Source organism: Xiphophorus maculatus, chromosome 3 (genome assembly GCF_002775205.1).
Source record: "Xiphophorus maculatus strain JP 163 A chromosome 3, X_maculatus-5.0-male, whole genome shotgun sequence".
NCBI lineage: Eukaryota > Metazoa > Chordata > Actinopteri > Cyprinodontiformes > Poeciliidae > Xiphophorus > Xiphophorus maculatus.
In genome coordinates, this window is record NC_036445.1 from 25,224,192 (window position 1) to 25,237,016 (window position 12,825).

Consider the following 12,825-nt stretch of genomic DNA (forward strand, 5'->3'; position numbering starts at 1 on the left):
GGAGAGGAGAGGTGCTGGAACAGAAGACGCTCTGCAGATGTGTTGTAGGGAGAAGAGCACATAATGCTAATCTGCTGTGTTAGGGATTTTCAGGAGTTTTAGAAACTGTCTCGGTCTCAGTCTGTCAGTTGGATTGAAGCGCAGCCAGGTTCTCCTGTAGTGCTCTCATTTCACAGAAATCTTGTCAGGCGTTAGGGGAGTATGTTGCTCATTTGAGGGAGGGATGTATCACTGGGTACCCGGCGAACTCAGACTTATAGGCAACATTATGGCTGGTGGCTGCTGGGTTCGCGCTCTACAAGCAAACGTATGAAGTGTAAAAAGTGCATACACAGATATGCACGGGAAGGTAAACGTGCGGACAAACTCGCACTTACAAAGGCGCGCGCACACACACACATGCGCATCATCATCATCATGCAGTCACAGTTGATGGTGCAGCTGCTCACCTTCCCCCACCCTCCTCCTCCACCCATCTCCTCTCAGGCAGCAGTAAATGGTGCCAGTGTATATATATCAGGTATTATGTCCACTTAGATTATGATGTGACAGGTTAGCGTGCCGTTTGAAGTTGACAGCACATCTGTTTCATCAGGAGAGACTGATACTAGCATCTAGGACGCACATCTCACCATGCAGGAAGGAGATAAAGGAAGAAGCTAGGGGGCTGTCTTTCCTGTCTCCCTGCTTCACTCACTTACTCCTCTCCCTATGTTTTTTTTCTCTCCCTTCTACAGCCCTTCCCTCCACCACCTCCTCCTGCTCACTTTTCCTTTCTTCCCCACATCTTTTCATTCACTTATCCCTTCCTTACTCGCTCACTTTCTTGCTCTGTAGCTTACAGGATGCTTAGCTAACTACCACAAGCATGTGGGTGCACACGTTTTTTGCGGGGACGGGTTTTGTGGCCGATTTCCGGTTACAGAATTTACATTTTGAGCTATTTTTTAACATCTATGCTTTGCCTGATTAGCATTCACAACTCTTAGTCAGAGAAGTGTATCCTACCTTGACTCAGATGTAGGAGACTCATTCGACTCTTAAGACATTTTGAAGACTTAAAAGGATAAAACAGGACAAGTTTGTTGTTTTACTCTTACCCTTCTTGTCATCTGCTGATTAAGATGTCAGCACGTTCATTCTTACTTTTTTGTGCTTCATCTCACTTCATTTTAAAACTCCTCACTCATTCTAAAAATAACTAGTTTTGAGTCTCTTTCCCATAGTAACAACTTCCACCCAGAGGACCGTTGTTCATTCGCTTTACAACCGCAAAGCCTGACAACATGCAGGTATTCTGCATTCAGGATTAGCTTTAGAGACCAAGATTGTGTGTGCAAACAAGGAGTTTGACCTCAGTGTTCAAGCTCAGATTTACAAATCCAGACTTGTTTTCCTTGACCAGTTTTTTGTGAAACGTTAACCTGCAGATACAGATTTTAGCCAATTCTAGTTCTGGTTGTGGTAAAGGGTAGGCTAATCATTTGTGATGTCTCACCCCCTGTTTAAATCAAGATGAATTGTGAATGAGTGTATGAATTAGAAATAGCTGTCTTTCAAATGATTTCATACACATTTAACTTCTCCTGTTTTTGGTAAAAAAAAAAAGTAAAAGTGTGAGTCTCCACACCAGAGATTGTGCATCCTGGTAGAACTTGAGTAAAGTGCATTTACAGGTCAGCAAAAAAAAAAAAAAAAAAACTAGCTACGGGTCAGGGCAGATAAAGTGGAACATTTTCTAACTCACTTCTTGATACACCTGTAAAAATCAACTCAAAATTTGTGAATTACAAAAAGCTAGACTAGCTCCAAAGTAGAATTTTACTTATTTCAACTACCAATTTCTGATGGAACTTAAGTGTGTGAAGATGTGGACTTTATGAAACCTGATGAATAAAACGAAGTAAAATCATTGGAGAAGAGAGAAAGAATGGGGTGGGGGAGTGAAAGAGGAGTTGAGCATGCAGCTGAGCTAACAAGGCCAAACAGCCAGTGTCTTCCTGGGGAACATGAGACACGTGTGGAAGAATAGATAGCCGAGAAGGAAAAGGACAACTGTCAGAAGCACAGCGATTTATTTTTCCCTCGGAGGCTTTTTTCATCACTGCCTCTCAGAGCCACATGTGTGTAAAATACACACAAGCTCACGCCTGCATACAGTCACACACACAGACACTCTGGAAGAGAATAAAAGCCTGCATTTTCCATCATTGAGTATTCATTCCTTGTTATTTTGTCAGTGGTCCTGTTAGCGTGGCGTTAATTTTTAATTTCACCGAGCTGACCTCTTTTTTCTCTTTCTTTTCTGCATTCCAGCATACATGCCCGAGGATGAGCTTAAGGCAAGCACTCATGATGAGGAAGAGCACCTGCAGGATGATGGCCTCTCTTTAGATGGACAGGACACAGAGTTCCTGTGCAATGATGAAGAGGAGGATGCAGATGGAGGCCAGCCACCTAGCTACAGAGACTCTCCACTTAGCAATGGTACTAACCCGGACGCCGGATACGGGTCTCCACTCAGTGATGCTAGCGACAGACTTGCAGATATCAAGAGCACCTCTTCCAGGGATGGTCAGGAGAGGGAAGGCTCTGCTCCGCCCTACCGTCCCAACAACGGCCTGTCTTTCCAGGACAGCCTGGCACAGATGAAAGCCGTCTATGCAAACCTCATCTCAGATGCCTCTTGGTCTAGCATCACAATGGACATCATGAAATCAAAGCCTGCTGCAGCTGGCAGTGTCAACGCTGCCCACACGACTCCAGAGCCTGTCTCTGCTGTCTCTGTCTCGCCAACTACAACCACAAACAAGAGCAGTGTGGTGAACATGGCCAACAGTCACCACAATGGTAGAAGCTCCACCAACACTGTCAACCACACAGGCAACGTGAGTGCCAACACCAATGGTACGACAACTAGCTCCGCAAGTAGCCACAGTGCGACGAGCAGTAGTGGAAGCAGTGCCGGTGGAGCCAGCAACGGAAGTGGTGTAGCCTACGACTGGCACCAGGCAGCACTTGCCAAAACTCTTCAACAGACCCCATACCACCTTTTACCCGAGCCTAGCCTCTTCAGCACAGTGCAGCTCTACCGGCAGAACAACAAGCTCTATGGCTCTGTTTTTACTGGTGCAAGCAAGTTTCGCTGCAAAGACTGCAGTGCCGCTTATGACACGCTAGTGGGATTGACAGTCCACATGAATGAGACGGGCCACTATCGCGATGACAACAAGGACAAAGAGGAGGACCAGGGCAAGCGCTGGTCCAAACCACGTAAGCGATCCTTGATGGAAATGGAGGGGAAGGAGGATGCTCAGAAAGTACTGAAGTGTATGTACTGCGGCCACTCGTTTGAGTCCCTACAAGATCTCAGCGTACATATGATCAAGACCAAGCATTACCAGAAAGTGCCTCTCAAAGAACCCGTGCCAGCCCTGGCTACTAAGCTGGTGCCAACTTCAGCTAAAAAACGTGCTATTCAAGATGTTATAGTCTCTCCATGCTCCCCAGACTCCATCCATGCTGGTAGTGGTGGTGGTGGTTCTGTGTCTCTTGGGGATATGGGCAAAGACTCGAAAGCTACCGCTAACCCCTACGTGACGCCGAACAACCGCTATGGCTACCAAAATGGTGCCAGCTACACATGGCAGTTTGAGGCTCGCAAGGCGCAGATCCTTAAATGCATGGAGTGCGGGAGCTCGCATGACACACTCCAACAGCTGACTGCCCACATGATGGTTACAGGTCACTTTTTGAAGGTTACAAATTCTGCATCTAAGAAAGGCAAACAACTGGTCTTTGATCCAGTGGTAGAAGAAAAGATTCAGTCAATCCCACTACCACCAACCACCACCAGACTCCCTGTTCCCAGTACTGTAAAATCCCAACCAGTATCCCCTGCCCTCTCCTCTGGCTCCGAGGATAAAAGGGAGGGGTTTGAGGATGAAAAACTTGAAGGATGTGAGCCTATTGAGAAAAAAATCAAGGAGGAGAAAGATGACGCAAGTGAGAAATCAGAAACTGATACTACATCTTATAAATACCTTAGAGAAGAAGATCTGGAGGAAACGCCTAAAGAGGGTTTAGATATACTAAAGTCTCTTGAAAACACTGTATCCAGTGCCATCAGCAAGGCCCAGACGGGCACTCCCACATGGGGTGGCTATCCTAGCATTCATGCTGCCTACCAGCTGCAAGGTGCAATTAAAAGTTCAGCTACTGTTCTTCCCCCAACCGTCCAGAGCGTTCAGATGCAGCCAATGTTTAATAGTGGGCTACGAAGTCTTGTGAGTGACTCCAACTCCGTCATCCACTCCCCTCGTAGCCCTTCCTCCCCGACTCTCCTCAGGAGCAACGTCACTGCCATGGAGGAGCTTGTTGAGAAAGTGACAGGAAAAACTGCCACCGTGAAGAAAGAAAAGGAGGAAAAGCTGGTCAGTCTAGAGCGTTGTAGGCCACCGTCATTAGTAAAATCGCCCTCTCCTGCACTGAGAGAGCAGAAGGAACAATTACCGTCTCCAAACGACCTTTCTGTAGGTAAACTGTCCGGCCTGAGAAGTATCAGCCCGGGTAGTGTAGACTCTGAGCTTATTTGTAAGAAGGAGCCCAAAGAGAGTCTGTTGGATGGCCACAGCAACACTTCAAAAAATGGCTCAGAGGCATCCCAGTCTCCAGTAACAAATGGGAACAGTCTTGGCATCATCACGGACCACTCACCTGAAAGTCCTTTCATCAACCCTCTGAGTGCACTCCAGTCAATCATGAACACGCATCTGGGAAAGGCTTCTAAACCTGTGAGTCCAGCAGCGGATCCGTTGTCCATGCTTTACAAAATCAGCAACAGCATGATGGACAAACCAGCTTTTACCCCAACTCCTCAAAGCAAGGCGACTGAGCCCGTTAACCACTTTCAGCTGTATGAAAGTAACGACCAGCCCATAGACCTGAGTAAAAATAAGGGCACCACTCATAGCAGTAACAATACCAACAGCAGCAGCGTGTTGTTGACCAACAATAGTGTAAACGGCAACAAGCCCCTTATCTCCCTCCCTGAATCTGTCTCCTCTCCTCTGAGAGAGAATGCTCTAATGGACATTTCAGATATGGTGAAGAACCTCACAGGACGACTGACGCCCAAATCGTCAACTCCCTCCTCCATCTCAGAGAAGTCTGATGCCGATGGCAGTGCGTTCGAGGATGCCCTGGAGGACCTCTCGCCGGTACAGAAGAGGAAAGGGAGGCAGTCCAATTGGAATCCTCAGCATCTTCTCATCTTGCAAGCACAGTTTGCCTCTAGCCTGAGGGAGACCCCAGAGGGCCGTTACGCAATGACTGACCTGGGCCCTCAGGAAAGGGTCCACATCTGTAAATTCACAGGGCTCTCAATGACCACCATATCTCACTGGCTGGCAAATGTGAAGTATCAGCTGAGACGGACTGGGGGCACCAAGTTTCTCAAGAACATGGACTCATGCCAGCCCGTGTTCCTCTGTGGTGACTGTGCCTCTCAGTTCAGGACTCCCTCCTCCTACATCGGCCACCTGGAATCTCACCTGGGCTTTAGCCTGAAGGACCTGTCCAAACTGTCAGCGGAGCACCTACGGGAGCAGCAGGCTGCCTCAAAGGTGATTACAGACAAAATGACATTCGGCAGCCCACTGTCAGCCTTGACCACACCGGAGGACGACACGGGCTCTGTGTACCAGTGCAGACTTTGCAATCGGACATTCGTCAGCAAACACGCAGTCAAACTGCACCTCAGCAAGACCCATGGCAAGTCTCCAGAGGACCACCTGGTGTTTGTCACTGCTCTGGAGAAACTGGAGAAGCTCGACAAAATGGAAAAAGTTTAATCAAGCAAATCCATGAGCTGCTGAGGGAAAAGACTGACAGCTGTGGAACTGACTAGAATTTCATTGCACTAAAATGACATTGTTCACAGTTACTGCACTGGGCCGAACTGAGCCGCCAGAAGAAAGGATAAAAAAAAAAAAAAGCGCAAAAAAAAAATCAGTCTTACTATTTTTAGTTGACGACTGCCTGACTGGACCATTTCTTTCAATGTTGTTTTATTTGTTTTGTTTTGTTTTGCCAAGCTTTTTTACACTTATTTTGTAAAATATTTATATGCTATTTGTCTGACCTGTGCATGTATTTTAGTGAAACAAGGTTAAACATGAGATTTGAATCTGTTCATGGCAAAAATACAACTACTGCTTCGATGGCGAAAGTGGCATAAATTGGTGGAAGTCAGGACTGTGTAATACTTGATATCAAGAAGAGGGACATTAAATGTGTACGCCAAAAGAATGAAAGGAGGATATACCCTGAAAGACTGAAGTACAGTAGCACCTTAGACAGTTCAATTTGTGAAGAGGACGTGTTTTCAAATGTCTCGCATTTCTTAAAATCTGATTTGGAAAGATCCGAGGATTATCATTCCCACCTTCCCAACTCCTCTCCTTGTTATTATTATTTTTCTCCACTTTTTTTTTTTTTTTTTACCATTGAATAGCCTGCTCATAAATCTGTTGGTGTAGTTAAAGAAAAAAAAAAAAAAGATAATTTGGAAAATTAAAATGCTGCTTCTTGGTTACAAGTCAATCGGTGAAAGTGAACAGCCATCGGTATGCAAAGTTTGCTCTTGACAAAAAAAAGAAACTTTCCTTGCTGTGAAGCATCACTTTATAACAATTTTCCAGCTGTATGGTTTGTTACGAGTTTCTCTTTCTAAATTGTGTCGCTTTCTTCAGCTGTAAAGAGAACAGTCCGTTACATGTAAATGACCACCAGTGAAATGTCAGTGCTCCATGAGACATATCTTATACCATTTAAAAAGGCTCCACATTCTTTGTATCTTAAGGTGTGTGCATTCTCTAACTTTTATATTGTCATTTTATATAGAAAAATGATTAAAAAAAAATAGCATAAAAACAGATGGTGTACACAAATATATGCTGTAGAGCTACAAAATGTCATTTTTTAAAGAAAAATACGAATTAAGCTACTTTGGCTCGGTTTACAGAAATGATTTTAATTATACTTGCATCCAATTTGATGCATGAAATGGTGTGGAAAAATAAATACGCGATGCACAATGACTATACATTTCGATGTTTTATTGACAATATTGTAAAAAAGAAAAAGGGAAAAAAAAAGAAAAAAAAAAAAGAAGAAACAAAACAAACTTTTTAGCACCAGATAGTTTGTTTCCTTTTCTTTCTCAATTGTAAAATAAACCCCAAAGCAGTTGTTAACAGTCAGATATTTGTGGTTGTGTGTTCTTTTGGTAACGGTGGTGAAATAAATCTCAGCTTTGTAGACATTTGCTCTCGGGCAAATTAAAGCATTCACGTCCCATGTCAAATGCTAACCCAGTGTAACCGGATTTATTTTCATGGTTATTCAAAACACGGGCATTGCAGAGGTGCCATTTAAAATGGACCTCCACCCCCCCTCGCCCGTTTGCTGCCGCTTTTAACTTTTAGCCAGATTTTTTTCTTTTCTTTTTGTGGCTAGAATAATAAAAAAGAAAAGAAGAGGGGGAAGTCGTTAGTGTCATACTTCTAACTGATGACGGCGCTGCATCATACCGCCAATGATTATGATGATAAAAGTGAGGAGGATGATAAGCCTGTAAGGGGGCCTATTGTACTCTGAGAAACCCATGCTAGGCTTGTGACTGACTTTCAGAGGGCCATTCTGAATGAATCAGTGTTGTATTAATGAAAGCTGTGTACTTTTGCATTTCTTCTTAGAACAGAATCAGATGGGGTGTCTGCCTAAGACAGACTTGGCAATAAGGATGTTATTATTAAAGACGATCTCAACAAATACAGACGGAGTCGTTGGCACCCCTGTTACAGACATTAAAGTATTTTTTTTCTTCTTTTTTTTTTTAGCATAATCTCATTAAAAATAATAATAATAATAATAAAGAAAAATCCAGCTTGGTTCATCCAATAAAAGCATTTATATAGTAGGGGGGGGAAACATGTTTTTAGCTAAATCAGTGTTGGAAGAATTGTTTCTTTTGCAAGTAGTGATTATGCAAAATGTCACAATGTAAAAGCTACATAGAGAAGGATCTTTGCATAATCTCTCCAGAATTTCACTTCTTATGCTGTTCTGGACTGAGATTAATATGTATCCGAATGACAATATATGTGTCAATTTTACCATATCTATATGTTTATGAGAGATTTTTTTAGCTAAAATATTTTTTGTCTGCATCTGGAGACACTTAAATTCCCAGCAACTTCTAGGAAACACCACAAGTGTTTCCTAAAAACTTACAACTTAATATGTGAGTGATCACAACCTGACAATTCCCCCTTGCTTGGATCTAGTTTATGATTGGACTCTATTCTGTTTTTCATTGTTTTTTTTTTATTAATTAAATGCATCAAAAGTTTAAGGGAAATCAGATAAAGCTTGATACAGATGTATATGCTTAATGCATAAACTGGGACGATCTTGTGCCGCCTACATTTTCAGTTGGATTCAGAACTGCTACCTCTATCAAGGAACCATCTTTTATGCGTCATAGTCCTTAAAACAAACAAACCAACAACAAAATGTTCAAGGTCAACAAGTCCAAACTACAAACGACACTCACTGAATAAAGGTTCAGAAATGTTCAGTGTCCAATTACACAACTGTAACAAGCCACATTTAATTTAAACCTTGGTCCATGTCGCAACCTTGGGTGCCAACAGCTTTGTCTCTGTGCGATTTCATACTGCGTCATCAATAATCCGAGACAAATATCTGAATCATCAAAAAAAAAAAAAAAAAAGAAAGGAAGAAAGCTCCTTTGAAAAATTTCCTCAGAATTCCCAGATTGAGATCAATCCTTTCCGCCTCCTTGGGAGGGAAGCTATGCAAAGGTAAAGAAACGTCTGCACAAAGCGAAACCTGGAATCTGTTTTCCACTCAGTCTTTTTGTTTGGTCATAAGGTTTTTTATATCCCCCCCCACACACACCCACACACACACACACACACACTATTACTATATATTTTTTTAAATGCTGAAGGGATTAAATCCACATCGGGGCCTTTAACATTCAGCTGCTGTTTGAGCAGAAGGTATGCAGGGTGACCTCTATTTGCTCCCCCCGGCCAGAGAGCGGTACAGGCAGCCAGTCTCCCCTGTTCAGGTGAAGCGTCCACATCAGGAATGTGATCTCTCATCTCGCCCTTATGTCTCAGGTTCCTGACAGAGAACTTACAGTGCCGGCCTTTGTGCGGAGGAAGCCATGCCGCAGTGTTATGACTGCCATTCCTCGCGATCACAACACGGCCTCATGTCAGTCACAAGCTCGCGCGCGCGCTCTCTCTCGCGCATATTAGCATGAGAGTCTTTGTGCGGCAACCAAAACACCTCCTCAAATCTGGCTGCACCTCGCTGTGTTGGTACACGGCTTCGGTGACAAAGGAAACACAGGCAGAGGGGCAGATTAGCCCGGCTGAAGACGCAGCCTCCCCCGGAACGGAGGGGCCGCCCGACTCGGGCTCTAAAACAAACAAGGCAGAAAAACAAGCAACATTTTTGGCGGCAGAAGGGGGAGGGGGTAGTGTTCCCTGAACACCAGACACCTTGTAGGTTTAATACCCCACAGCTAAAACCTGTAATTTTGCTGCGCCGTCAGATAGCTCCTGAGCCGATAGAGGCTCCCCCTTTTTTTTTCTCTCCCCCTGCATTGTTAGAGATCAGCGCGCTGTTTCCTGCGCGTATTCTATGTAAATTACATGCGATAATCGCCACGCAAGGCACAATGCTGGTTCCCGTGGTGCAAGCGGAAACCGAGGGTAGATAAACGCAGGCTGGGTTAGATTTGCATAGCCTTTGTGTTTTGGGCGCCGGCGAACGTGAGCCCTGAGGATTGGTAGGGATTTCCTCTAGGTTTTGTATAAGTAAATGCCTGCTTCCTCCCTGGGTTGGGACCATTATGTACAGCAGACAGGGGCGGGTGGTGGAGGCAGAGGGCACGAACGGAATAGCAACGATCACCTGGGCTGGTGGTGGGAGCCACAACCTGCGTAAGTTGCTCCTGTCGAAGGTAGCGCCGTGGTGACGCCGGGGCGCGGACGTTAATTCGGGCGCTCTGATTCACTTCATTACGCCGAGAACAGGTGTTAGTCTGTTGGAGGCCGTGATGGAGAGGTGTCACCTTACAACTGGGGCTCACAGAGGAGCAGGGCTAAAAAAAGAAAAATGAGAGGGTGTGTTTACCTTGTGATGTTTGATCTCCTCTCTGAGGTCCCTCTTTAAAGGTTTGGTATTACCTCAGAAAGGACACCTTTCCCTAGAAGGTCTTTAGTTATGGGGTTTGTGTGATTTTGGTTGTTGTTTGTGGGTTATAGCTACGTGATAACGGCCTGGAAATCATTGTCAAGCAGAAAGACGAAAGCTCACTTTCGTGTCTGGGAAGCTTGGAAGGTAGCTACGGCTTAATACCCGTCCCAGAGAACCTCAGACTAAACAAACAGCGTCTGACAGAGAGTCAACACAAACCCAGCCTTTATTCCGGATCAGAAACTAAAGTCGTAGGAATCTGTTTCGCTCCTGATAAGATGCCTCATTGTGGAGATTGCCTTTCAGAAGGTATCAGCAGCCATTGTTTGGACTTTTTCAGTCTGTTTAAAAAAATAAAATTCAAGTAAGTTTATAGCACACCAGACCGGAAACCGCTGTTTTAAAACAACCCAATTTAATATGTCTTCGTAAAGCCTAAGCTGACTATGTTTGAGTGATATTATGATCTGATAATTATCAGCCACACTAATCTGACAGCAATTCAGTTCCACTTTCAAGTATCCAGCATCTGGAGGTGAGTAAACAGTCTGCATAGCATAGTATGGTGATAAGTAATGTTATCATTATTCCAGTGTTTAAGTCGTAATTTCATTGATTCTGCAGCAGCAGTGGTGGATGCGACATGTGAGAGCGTTGGCACCGTTGGCAGACATTTTTGAGCCTTTTAAAAAAAATCTGTCAGATTGGGTTGTAGTAATCAAATTGTCTTTGCAAAGGTATGAAATGCTTCTAGCGAAGTGTGTCCAGATTCTTAGTTTTTTTTTAAAACATGAAGGGAAAACGTCGGATAAGAGGGATGAGTTTACTAACTGGATGCAGGCATATCAAGACAGCAGGAGGAGGAACTGAATTGACTTATAATTTCTTCGAGGTTTTTATGGTTGTGTTGGTGACTTAGCCATTTTCTTTGTTATTTTTGATCATAGTATTGATTTTGATGTTGTTGTGCAGATTAATCTTCTTTTTTTTTCTTATTTCTCCGTACAAAAGTTGGCAGAAGACAAATGTAAACCTAGTATGGAAAATCAGGTACTACAGAAACACTGTACATAATATATAACACCATAACAAAATATTAACTGTATTGAATTTGTGACCAAGCTTTTGGCCAAAGTGTGAATGCTAACCACGGCTAGCATAGCTTATTCCGACCACTTCACAAATAAAAGGTCAAAAGTTAACTAACTTGTTCTCTAGTGTGACCTACTCTAGTGGCGTTAACAGAATTACACAGGTTAGTTTTAATCTGACCTGGTCTTATACCGTTGTACAAAGGATTAGCGATGTCTGATCAAGTTTTTCAAAATGGCTACCTGTGAAAAATTACGAGGTTCCTTCCGGTCTCCTCTCTTAACCCTTTGATTCAATGTTTGGCTAAAGCTAGCTTACTTCTGGTCCCGCAGTATAAACACAGAATTTGGGTGAAATGAATGACTCAGCAGTTATTTCTTTATAATATATAAATAAAATCTTTATTTATAGGAATGTTGCAAGGGAAGTCTTTCAAATTTGAGTCTGTACGCTTCTCCTCTCGGCTCCACAGAACCGCTGTATAATTGTGAGGCGACGTGACAACAGAAACACCATTGTGGGCGTCCTGTTCTGCTGTTCATTCTGTTATTACTCCAGTTTTACATTGTCAAAACAAAGTAAGGTCTGTCGGCTCCGTAGTGGCGGCGGAATTCGTCGTTAGCTTTATGTTGCTCGTAGCGTAGCTTTGATTAGAGCGAGATCCGTGGCTCCCAGCGCACTTTTTCACTTCCACAAGAACGCTTTTATTTTATTAAATATATTCTTCCTGTTCATCAGAGCCATGCCACATTGTTCCAGGCAGCACACTGTGATCCTCAGACAGCAGCACCCCAGCTGGTGTCAACCGCTGTGTATTTGTACTTGCCCCCCCCCCCCCCCCCCCCCCCCCCCCCCCCCCGTCCCTCTGTCTCTCTCTCTCTTTTTGATAGACATGCAGCAGTCTTTCATCAACGTGGGTTCATCTTGCTGTGGGACGGCTAATGTGACAGAGTTGTCTTTAGAGAGGGATGGTGTTTGACAGCGGCAGGCTAACGGATGTAGGAGATCATCTCAGTCTGCCGAGGCTTTAGTTATGATGTGGTGCCGGGTGCGATGTGCAGGTGTGTGTCGCCAGGCCCTTCATCCATCACAAGTCCGGACAAAGCATTGGGGGAATGAAATGTTTCTTCCATCCTGGCGGATGAGGGATGTGGTTTTACAAAACAAGATAGGATACCTATCCATTCTGTCCTTGCCCTGTCATTATTCTATCTTTTGGGGGGAAGAAGGATAAGGGGGTAGTCCAAATCTGTTTGTTGGTCTGTCAGTGTTTGTTTCTTAAAGAGAAACACTTCAAGAAAGCGTCTGCAAAGAGCGTGTTAAGAGAAAAGTGAATAGGCTCAAAATTACTTTAATAAGTTACAAGAGAAAGTGATAAAGTCTCTCCGGCTCTACAGACAAAGGAGGCGATGTGCTCAAGTAAAAGTACAGGAA

The 12,825-nt window shown here is 44.0% G+C and overlaps 1 protein-coding gene across 1 annotated transcript in view; it reads left to right on the plus strand.

The window, feature by feature from the left end:
- Positions 1-7,262, plus strand: part of tshz1 (teashirt zinc finger homeobox 1) — a 45,287-nt gene extending 38,025 nt beyond the window's left edge. The window contains exon 3 of the mRNA XM_023330606.1: positions 2,317-7,262. Coding sequence (XP_023186374.1) covers positions 2,317-5,852 — 3,536 coding nt within the window. The 3' untranslated portion in view covers positions 5,853-7,262. The remainder of the gene's footprint in view (positions 1-2,316) is intronic.
- Positions 7,263-12,825: the final 5,563 nt, after the last annotated feature.